Genomic DNA, 11,823 nt, shown 5'->3' with positions numbered 1-11,823 from the left:
GGGGCAGGGAATGATCTCAGGGAGGTTGTGGGGGGGTTTCAGTCCCCTGCAAGGGGTTAAATCCTTGGTGTACAGGCAGGGGGTGAGGGGTTAATCCCCCTCAGTGTATATGGGGGCGGAGGGGGGGGGTTGAGTCCCCAGGTGGTTAGAAAATGGGTGGCGAGCGATGATTTCCCACAGCCAGAGGGGGGAAGGGCTCCTAGTCCCATCCCCTTCCCGTCTGCGGCTGCGCCGTTCTCCGCCCGGAGGCGGGGGGGTGGCTGCGGCTGCGACTGCGCGCGGGGCGGGCCTTTCCTGAGAAGAGCAGGCCGGCCGGCGGCTCGCCGGGAGCGGGCAGGATGGCGGTTGCCCTGTGTCTGCTCTCCACGCTGGGCGGTTACCTTCTCACCTCGGCGCTGCTGCTCAAGTGCCCGACGCTGTTACACCGGCCCAAGCGGCAGCGCTTCCGCTGCCGGCACATCTCCCACCGCGGCGGTGAGGCGCGGGAAGGGCTCGGGACCCGGGCGGCGGCGGCGGGGGGCTGGGAAGGGGGAATGGGACGTTTCCCGCCATAACCGTGAGGGGCGCGGGGTCACCTCTCGCCGCGGGGGGGCCGTTAAGGAGCCGAGGGGTTACCTCTCTCCCCGGCAAGATGGTGGGGGATTCACGCCCCCCACCCCCCGATGGCCCGGGCATTGTTCTGGCGGGAGCCGGTGCGGGTCAGTAGCCCCCCAGCCTGCAGGGCGTGAGCCGGGCCGGGCCGGGCCGCGCCGCCAAGGGCTGGTTGTCACCTCCGCTGATGCTCTGCCTGTGATGGTGGCACGCGTCGCTCCTCTGCCTGTTACCTGGGCTGGCTCGGCTCGGCTCGGCTGGGGATGGCCGTGCCCTGTGCCCCGGCTTCGTGAAACCCAGCGACTTCAGTTCACACTGGCTCCCCGCTCAGCTTTCTCCCCGCACCCCGTTTTTACCTTCCCCCTCCCCCCACAGACTTCGCCGCCTAATTGCCCTTGGTTTCGGCGTTCATCCAAACCTCGGACTCCAAGCGAATCTCTCATGGAGCCGCCAGGCTTTGCGTGGAATCCACGTTTTGGTGATTTCCACCCCACGCTGAAACCGGGCCGAGATTGACTCTGCGTTTTCTCGTTGTGAGACGTGCGATCTAGTGGTGAGAGCAGGGCATTGGGAGTCAGACTTCTGGGTCCTATTAAAATAATGGAAACATTTGCCAAAACCTCATTTTTTACAAAATCTACATTTCTGATTGGTGGTTGACCTAAGTAATTTTGTACATATTGTGTTTTTCATGGTATGTTAATATACAACCAGCCTATTGATTTACCTCCTAGGTATTTGCAACAAGCAGCAGCTTTAAAAGAGAACTATTTTATGGAAGACGAATTATCTGTTAGGCACTTACACTAACAACCTTTACCCAAATGAAGGACAGTGTATATGCTGTGTAGTGCAACTGGAGTAGTAGTACAACGTTCAGGATACAACAACAGCTTTTAGTTCACCATAAAAGACTGATATTTTGAGAAGTGTGTTGGATATATATAATATAGTGTTTTGCGAAATAAAACTTCTTCAGTCTACTGCTTTGGCTATATTGTCAGGACCTTACTGTGTTACCACTATGAAATTCAGAAATCAAGATGTCTCTTAACCTGTATGAATTTCTCTGCACTGAGATGGCTGATCAAACTCTAACCCTTCAAAAAACACCACAACCTTGGCTTTAGGTAGGAGAGTTTTTATCTATCTCAGTTTACAGCACCTGCATAGAAGTCCTTGTCCATTATTTGTAGATAATCTTCCATTTGTCTAAATTTTAAAATGATAAATCTGAAAGATCAGTAACTGAGCCATTTCTTATATTTTATGCTAGAATTCTGTGCCTATCCATGCAGGCTATGTAGATTGAGTAGCAGCCCCTTTTGAAAGCATTGGAAAGCAGCCAGTTCATTGCAAATAGACATCCAGTTCGTATGTTTTTAATTGATGATGAATGATATTTTCTTGTGGTCATTGGGGATTTATACTGAGACTATTACTTGTACAATGTTGGGGAAGGGGGGCCTTCTTATTTCATATATGTTTTTATAGAATTCTGTCATCTCCTAACTACCTTCATATACTGGCTGTATATGTGGCCCTCTTCTGCCCTACACTGTTGTTCTCAAAAGTAGAATGTGAAATGAAAATCTCTAGATGTGGTCACTTTGGCTCAATGCCAAGTATGCCAGAGAAATAGGTCTTTGTATTTGTTTGGATCTTTGGCTATGTATCTGATATACCAAGTAAGCAAAAAATACCTCTCTGTGGAGGGGTACCTAGACAAGTAATATGTCAGAACACATATAGTAAACCCAGCTTTTGCACTTCCAAGGAAGGAAGATGATTCATCGCAGCATTTAATTTTCTTGTCTCAGTTCCTCTGTCACAAGTTAGTTCATGGAAATTGTGTTGCAGAACTAGGAATCCTTTTTCAAAACCTTACAACAGACGTTTTCAGGGAATATGAATGATGGATGGTAATTCCATAGAGAAGGTTTAATTAGTCCTCGGGCGCTCACCCAGATTTCCTTCCTACAAACTCAGAAAGCTTTGTCTCAACCGTTAACTGTAGCCTTTTGTATTTCTGAGTTTGGGCACTTAGCACAAGAGAAAGTAGGCTTGGAAGAAGGGGAGGAATGGTTGATCTGATGAGGAACGTAAAAATATAGCAGGTAAAATTTTAACATTTTTTGTGGTATTAGGTGTGTAATTTACCATTAATCCTTAATTTCTTATGTAGTATTGAGAAACAACGGTAAAATGAGTACTTGAGCAATTATCTATATTAGTTAGAGTGAGATGAATCCTTTAATTGAAAGAGCTTAGGACAATATTTTTTCAAGGTAAAATCTTTATTGGCCCTGGCAGAGAGAACTTTTTTTTTTTTTTAAACAGTGATCTTTGTCAGGATTGTCTGATTAAACTTAGTTTTTCTGAGAACTACTGGTGCAGAGCACTTAGGTACTTTGTGTGTCCTAGATGTGTCACAGGAATTTCTTCTCATTAAACTGTACTTGCTTCCCCTGGGTAATATGACCCATCAGCATAATCTTAAATGTCATTCTTACACTACGTAGATGCACATTTTTTAATCTTCCTTCTGCTGTCTAAGTTCTTGCACCATGTCGTTTACTTTGGCCTCTGAGTACCTTTGTCCTGCTTGCTAACCTTATAAGGCTTGGACTATAAATGTTTTAAAATAGAATTCAAGCAAAAAAGATAATACTATGGGTATCTAGACAACAGTTTTAATTTTCTATCTGTCATGGCATCTGTGTAGCCTTCTCACATGCTTGAAACCTTAGGAGGAATCATGCCCTCAGCTGACATCTGACTCCTCTTTCTGCTGTAGAAAATCCCTGGTCATTTTAGATATGTTGCTAGGGAGCAGCTCCCATTTTTCTTGCTGTTTTTTGTTTGTTGCCAATGCTTTTATTTTATCCCATTTAGACTACTGTAATATTCTCTTTGTTCACTACATAATTAGCTGACATCAACTGGTAGAAACCACTATTCTAGGAATCTGATTGGCAGCAGACTTGGCAATAAAGCTCAAATCTAGTTTAGATACCTCCTTTGGCTGTCGGGTTCTGTGTTCACTCCAGTGCCTTTGGAATCTTCAACCAACTTTCTGCTCTGGCTGTTCTTTAAACTATTCTTTCTGCTTCCCAAAAGCACCACAAGCATGATTGTCTGCTGCCAACCTATTTGTCTCACCACGATCCGTGCCATGCAGCTTGTCACACCAGTCATTTAAAGCCTTATTTATGGATTTCCTGCCTAGAGATGTCAGGATGCTGCCAGTGAAGATTAATTTGATTTTTTGCCTTTGTATTCACTTTGCATTTTGGACCTATGGGCTGTGTTCCTACAACAGATGGTAAGCTGCAGTCAAAGTTAAAGACAGTTCAAAGTTCTTGTTCTCATCACTAAGGCCCTGTGTGGCTTTACCCTATCTGAGGAATTGAGTTAAGCTACATTGATATAAGCCATGTTTAAATCAAATTAAATGGGTCCACACACAGCCTTGCTGTAGTTTAAGTAAATCAGTTTAAAGTCATACATTTAAATTAAACTGGTGCAACTTTGAATATAGGCAAGGCTTTAGACTCCAAATCCCCTTTTTTACCTCTCTTCTGGGGCTGAATTTCATTTACAGCTCTTGAATTAGCTCTGTGTAAATATCAGAACAAAAGAAGGTGTAAAATTTCTGAACAGTGATGATATAAAAGGCTTAGAAAACCTGACCTATGAGGAAAGGTTAAAAAAACTGGACCTATTATAATCTCTTGAGAAAAGAAGATTGATGGGGAGCCTGACAAGTCTTCAAATATGTTAACAGCTGTTATAAAGAGGACTGTGATCAATTGTTCTCCAGGTCCACTGAAGGTAGGACAAAACAAAATGAGTTTTATCTTCAACAAGGGAGATTTCAGTTAGGTATTGGGAGAAAGTTTCTAACTATAAGGTTTGTTACACTTGGGAGTAGGCTTCTGAGAAAGGTTTTGGAAACTCCATCCCTGAAGGTTTTTAAGAATAAGTTGGGCAAACCTGTCAGGGATGGTCTGGTTTACTTGATCCTGCCTCAGTGCAGGGGGCTGGACTTGATGACATAAAGTCCCTTACAGTCCTGCATCTCTATGATTCTATGAAGGCAGATAGTCACTTTATTAAAAGTGATTTAGATGGACAGACACGAAATCAGAAAATAATCAACTTGTATCTGTAGCATGCCATCAGTCTCTCATGTTCTTGTCAGTCCAACCACAGTACACTTGTTGCCTTCCAACCTGTCAGTCTGGGGGTCCCACAGCCAATGATCCCATTAGTTCACAGAATTTAACTACAGAGTAGTAAGGAGGGCCTTGTCTAAACACAAGCTACATCAGTTAACTTAAACAGGTGTCATGCAATTTTTGTATCTGGAGTATTACATTAGTTTAAAATTATTTCAGTTTAACTTGCACCTGTAAATTTACCGGTGCAAGCTAAACTTACATTAGCCATGTTTAAACTGGTAGGAGTTTCCACACACACAGTTGTATGAGTTTAACTAAATCAGAATAAAATCACACTTTTTATTAAACCATTACAACTTTGTAGACCTCATTATGAATTTGTATTATATTCTTTATTAAGCCCCCCCATTTGTCACAGCCAAGGGGTAGCAGATATTTGCATAGATGCCTTCCCCAGCAGACATTGCTTCCAGATACTGTAGCTCTGATATATTTCCAGTTTTTTAATATTTTATGGACTATGATCTTGTTTATCCATCCTTATCCCAGCTGAAACTAATGTCCTTTTCACCATCCCCCTGCTAGGCCTCTCTATCTTGTCAGAAATCCTTTTGGATGCTAATTAGGCTTCTGTTTATTTTACTCAAATTGATTCAGGAAGTATCCTATCAGTTTAGCCTTTAATCCTAAATTTAAAGATACAGGCTTCTATTTTCTAATAATTCCAACTTTGTATCAAATATGAATTCTTGGCAGGTAGAATTAAATTTGTCATAGTTCTATAATCTTTCTCTGGTTGTTTAGAGCATGTTGTGACTGTTTTCTGTCTATTTAGATCATAAACTGCATGGGGCAGGAATGTAATCTTCCTGATCTTTTGTACAATCCTAAACATGCTATCTGCGCCTAACAAATAATAGCATGAAAATGACCAGGCCCTCTTAAAAATTTAGTTCATTTCCAGTGTTGCAGAAGATGGAACGTTATACAGTTGAGATAAGACATAGTTTTTTTAAATACTTGTGGCTTATCATATCCTGTAGACAAGGAGTTCTCAAACTTTTTCACAGCTTGGACCACTTCTTCAGAGTGTATCACATGGACCACCCTCCTTTCTGTTTACAATCACATAATGTCACTGTGGCAACCACAGCAACTAGTTAAAGGGAAAAGTAATAAGAGGAACATTTTTTTCCTGTAGGTAATTTACCTTCTTTTAATGCAGTGTAGTATTCTGAAACAGGAAGAGACAGGACTATGACCAAACAGGTCTGCGGACCATCAAATGTTTTGCTGACTGCAGTTTGAGAACCTCTGTTGTGGAGTCATTGCTGAAACTTGTTCACAAAAAGAAATAAGTTCTGACTTCTCATTCTGAAGCTATATTCTGTTTGTCTTTCCATGCAGTATCAACATGGAACACATTTAGAGCAACATTTTTAGTGTCTCTAATGGAAGCGATAGTAGTGAAGAGGAGTATTTTGAACATTGGCTGGGCTGTGTGCTTAGGGAGAGGGGGCTTCAAGTTCATGGTCAGTTGGCTCTTTCTTTCACAGCTTTCATTCTCAAAATCTCAGGCCCCCAGTCCCTGAAATAGATCTCCTGTGTGTTGTTCTGCTGTATTATGGAACTTGTTCTCATGAATGAAGGTACTCAAGACAAAATTCTCCAGTAGTGTTAGTGGGTGTTACGCTATTGGACTGCCATCTCTTGGGATGCTGATGTATTCAACTCAGTTTCTAAAGGATGCAGTTTGCACCATCCCTGCCTGGAATCTGAAATTATCTCCTCCACAACCCATACTTAACTCATTTGAAAGGGCCATAGGTTAGCCTTAAACCTTGCAGCTGGGCTTTATGATAGCATGTTCAATAAGTTTAGCAATGTTTTAATTAATCTGCAGAATTTGTCAAGTAGTCATACAAGATTCATTATTCTTAGTACTAGCAGTGGGAGTTAAGCCAGGTCTCTTGACTGATATCAGTAAAATTCTCTCGTCTGAAGCAGACTTGTTTTGTGGTAGGTGTGCTATTGTAGATAATTAAGTGTCTGGTTCATTTAATCTGTGCTGTTGACATCACTATAATGCAATTTGAAAAATAGTCTGAAGTATGTAGTTTTCTAAATGCCTTGTTTGTGACTTGCAGATCATATATAATGAGCAGATAAAATGCAGTCATATATAATATGCAGATCATATATAATATCATATATAATATCATATATAATATAATATATAATATATGATATATATAATATATGATATATGATAATATAATATCATATATAATATGCTCATATATAATATGCAAATATATAATGGCCTTCAGTCTAGCTTTTTTTGGCCTTTTTTTTTTTTATCTAGACGTACGAGCTCAAGGCAGGGCACTATGTCTTGGGAGCAATAGTCTTTGTAGACCACACCTCTGTATTCTGTACTGTGGATATTCAATAGTTTGCTCTACTTTATATCCATTATCTGTGGGCCTCTGGCAAGTTCCCAGTATGGCCCTTTGGGGAAAGTCCAGGGGTCTCTGATTTATATAATACTCAATAAGCCCTTTAGTTCTATGTTCAAAAGGTCTTACTAACACTAAGACTTACAACATTTTCATGGGATAAGTATTAGCCCTGTTTTACAGATTGGAAAGCAGAGGCACAAAGACGTGACATGAGTTGCCTAAAATAATATAAGAAGTCAGTGTCAGTGAGGATTAGAATTCAGGAATCCTACCTCTAGAACTGAACTCAGGATTCCTGGCTCATTCTTCCAGACTACATTCTCTCACAATGCTGACATTTTTACCCGTTGAATTATTTATGTTCACTGGTATAATTTCCCTCAGGGTGGAGTAAAAAGATGTCTTTTTAAAAAAAAAAAAAAAAAAAATTTGTTCTTGATGTTTTCACAGGTGCTGGAGAGAATTTGGAAAACACAATGGCAGCTTTTCGCCAGTAAGTATAAAAGGAGAAAATATCTAAAACAGTCTTATTAAATAATTTTATGTCTCATATATATAATTTTGTCTATACAGAATTGTATGTGGCACATAGCAGTTGTTCAAGATGTATTTTATTTCTATAATCACACTTTACATTTATATAACACCTGCCATCCACATGCTTTATGCACAGTAAGTATTATCCTGATTTACAGATGGGGAAATTGAGGCATAGATGTTGTGACTTGCCCATGATCATATGTTAAGACATTGGCATTTGGGAACAGAACTCAAGGAGAACTGACTCCTCCTATTTCCATGCTTGAACTATGAAAACATACAGCATGCTACTTGTGATACTGCCTTTGAAAAGCCACGTCTTTAGCTGAATGAGACTTGTGTTATAAAGATGGCAGTTAGTCCTGACCTCACTGTATTTGAAAATCAGAATAGCCTGGTGTCCATTCTTGGCACTTCATTTGGGCTGCCATATGGAGATTTGTTGTTCTTTCAATAAATTTCAAAGCTTTTGGCATGGTTCATGTGTTGCACAGATGCATCTTGGAATAATTTACAGCAGAGAGCAAAAGGAAAGCAAAATGGGTTAGGGGATTCTACTCCTGGCATTGTCTGGTGACTTCTGTACTGAAATGGATAGTGTCTGGGCGAAAGAGGAAATATCAAACCAGTTGTTCCTTTTTCCCTTGGCTTCAAAAATTAAACACAGCAAGTTAGTAAAGTTCAGCATGCATATCTGTATGGAAAACATTCCTGGAACTGTCTTTTGAATTAGATCTTATTTTAAGACTTAAGATTTAAAAATAAATGTTTCTTACTCATCTTTAAACTATACCTCAGTCTTTTCTTATTGTAACTATGCCCTTTAACTTACTCATGTACAATATCAATAGACAGTTGCTTTCTGTAATCTTTATCTACTGTTGTTTGTGGGATATAATTTGAAAGACACTAGTTTTATTTCAAATTACAGTGTACCTTCATATGCTAATTAAGACACAGGATTGGGATTCAGGAGACTTGGATCCTTTGTTCAATTCCATGGTGTGGAAACCTTGTGCAAGTCACTCCTTTTGCTGTACCTGAGTTTCCTCATAGTAAAAGGGGATAATAACCCCTTCTTTATACAAGTATTGTGGCTTATGTCATTAATATCAGCAGACTGCTTTGAGATCATTGATGGAAAGTTCATTAGAAATGCATATTATGTTGGGGGGTTTTTCTATACCTGCTGTATACCCATCTTGTTTGAAAGTCTCTTATGTGTGGATTTTTAAACTGAGTTGATATTGGGAAGTCTTTTCTAAAGACTCTTTACAACTTTTGAAAAGGTGAATTACAGCTAAATTCTTAGCAATATTCCAGAAAAAAACAAATCCAAAATTCCTCACAGTCATCCAAGAGTGGTGAGGCAGAAATGTCTTTTTTTTTTTTTTTTTTTTTTTTTTTTTTTGGTATCTTTATTTGTATTTAACAGCCTCATCCCAATTAGTACATTTTCTTCCAGAGTATGCAACAGTGCCAATGTTCCTAACCAAACAGCACTTGAAAAGCGCCACAGGGCTTCTAATCTCCATGGTAGCTTAGCATAGTGGGTAGGTTTTTTAAACATCATCATCCCCCGCTGCTGCCAACTCTTCTAGTACATGCTCCTCAAAGCAAGTTGTTATCAATTCTCAGCTTTCTCTTAAAATCTATGGAGTGGATTGTTGTTAAATCTGTCATTTTAATTATTTATGTTAAAACTTTAGATAGTTTTCTTAATTTAAATACAACTAGCTGGGACAAAATCTGCCATGTTTTTTCTCATCTGCATTTCAGTGTATTTATATATCAGTAATGTGTGTTGCATAATTCTTACCTGGATAATTTGATTTTATTATTTAAAATCCTTCAGTGGTCAGAGATGTAGAAGGTCATGCTTCCTGCCCCAAGGAATAGCAGGAGTCAAGTAGTACTTTGTGTGTCAGATTCACAGTTAATTTCAGTTAGATTGTAAGCTCTTCAGGCTAAGGACCACATTTTTCTTATTTGTAATTTAAAGTGCCCAACATATCTGTGGATGCTGCAAACGAAACCACCCCCGTTCCATAGATTTTTAGGTCTAAAATTATTTCTAAACAAGGGGTGATTTAAAAAAAAAATGATGTTGGGACCTGGCATGCAAGATGCTATAAGAATCACAATAGAAGTCTTAATTGCATCTAGAATACAAACATGCAGCTAAGCACCATGTTCCTGGGATTTTGACAGGAGACAGCTAAAGAAGTTATCAAGAGATTGCCACTTCACTGGTTTGTAGTTTCTTTTTCTAAAACCATATTGTTGATATAAGATAGCTCATTAGAGAATTCAGAGGGCTTCAGGAAATAAAACAGAGGACTTTGTCAGTCTGGTGTCCATAAAACTACAGGCATTGCCAAATGGAAATGCACCTTTAGGGTAGGCCTTCTGTTTCTGACATCGTTCTCTACCTGGACCAAGTTGGGGCTTTAAGAAAACAGACAAACTCACAATTGTGAGTTTATCTCTGAAACTAGAAAACGCTTGTGTGGTCAGGGTTTTATCATTAGGAAGTAAATGAGTCTCTTTGACAACTCAAGTACTGAAGTGATTGGCCAACAGTACCAGAATACTCTATTTTGAGTTGGGGGGAATGTCTTGTCTTAGGGCAATGTGAATTTGAGAGGTTCTGACTGTGCTGTTGAACAAGCTGCCATTTCCAGCTGAAACCACAAAGTAGTGTAAAGAGAAACCTACTAGCAATAGCTATTAGTTACATCCTGGCAAACACTCAAGGGTTATTGACAATAGAAGCTGTTGTTCTCCTGCTTCCATTCTGCAATAGTTCTGTATTTTTGAGCAATTTAATAATAAGTTTGGATATTTTAATGGTAGTATATGATACTCGACTGACATTCATGAACTTGACCATTGTTTGGTAATATAGCTAGAGACTGGGGTGTTTTTTTGGGTTTTTTTTTTTCAGGGAATCAGTCACCTGAAAGAGGCAGAATATCAGAGTATTCTTGATATTGTATTTTCTTCTCTTCTTGCACTTAATTATTGATACTGAATGGTAGCTAATAGCAGACTGGTTTTAATTTGACACATTCCTGGTTCTTGATCATCATCACAGCTAGATCAGAAATCATGTTAAACAGCCTTATGGCAATATACTACAATATTTGTTTGTAGTGTTGCATATATTTGTTATGCTTAAATCATAAAAGGCCTGATCGAAGTCAATGAAAAGTCTTCCCATTGACTTGAATGAACTTTGGATCTGGCCCAAAATGCTGAAATCAAAGCATAGTGGTAAATGTTTGATTCCTTGTCAAACAGCTAAGAAAAATCTTCTACTGTTTTAACCAAAAGACTTTTCAAACTTTGTCTTGTATTTTTTAGCTGACTGGTGTAACTTTATCTCCTGGTTGTCTTTTATATTGATACATGGAGAATACAGTTCTCATTGGAGACTGGTGCCCATTTTGAGTTTAATATTTTAAATTTATTTATATTCAGCAATTTTTTAAAAAGAATTCTTCTGTGACTTACCTTCCCCATGTTGAGAGTTCAGAGTGGTTTTGATACTAGGGTTGTGATCATCTAAACAGAAGAATGGAAGAGGACTGGCAAAGTCCTCTGCACCATTCTGAAAACCTGGATTCTTGTTAGTGATTTTGTGTTTAATTATTTGACCACAAGCAGCAAGTATACCAAATGGCCTGTGAAGGGATGTTAGATGGGTTGGGTTCTGAGTTACTACAGAGAATTCTTTTCCTGGTGTCTGGCTGGTGAGTCTTGTCCACATACTCAGTTTAGCTGATCGCCATATTTGGGGTTGGGAAGGAATTCCCCCGGGGGCAGATTAGCAGAGGCCCTGCGGGTTTTTCACCTTCCTCTGCAGCATAGGGCACGGGTCACTTGCTGGTGGATTCTCTGTACTTTGAAGTCTTTAAACCATGATTTTGAGGACTTCAGTAACTCAGTCATAGGTTGGGGTCTATTACGGGAGTTGGGTGGGTGAGGTTCTGTGCCCTGTGTTGTGCAGACTAGATGATCATAATGGTCCCTTCTGACTTTAA

At 39.8% G+C, this 11,823-nt stretch overlaps 1 protein-coding gene across 9 annotated transcripts in view; it reads left to right on the top strand.

Annotated features, from left to right (window-relative positions):
- Window positions 1-286: 286 nt before the first annotated feature.
- GDPD1 (glycerophosphodiester phosphodiesterase domain containing 1) overlaps window positions 287-11,823 on the top strand; it is a 42,384-nt gene continuing 30,847 nt past the window's right edge. For all 9 annotated transcript variants that reach the window (XR_010923204.1, XR_010923203.1, XR_010923205.1 and 6 more), the window contains exons 1-2: window positions 287-474; window positions 7,688-7,730. Coding sequence is in view for 2 of the 9 variants with exons in the window: in XM_067565764.1 (XP_067421865.1) it covers window positions 339-474; window positions 7,688-7,730 (179 nt within the window). In the remaining 7 variants the exon portion in view is untranslated. The remainder of the gene's footprint in view (window positions 475-7,687; window positions 7,731-11,823) is intronic.

This window comes from Emydura macquarii, unplaced genomic scaffold (assembly GCF_026122565.2).
Source record: "Emydura macquarii macquarii isolate MOO-44397 ecotype Brisbane River unplaced genomic scaffold, CSIRO-AGI_Emac_v2 contig_2699, whole genome shotgun sequence".
Lineage (NCBI taxonomy): Eukaryota > Metazoa > Chordata > Testudines > Chelidae > Emydura > Emydura macquarii.
This window is presented reverse-complemented; position numbering and strand designations above follow the sequence as displayed.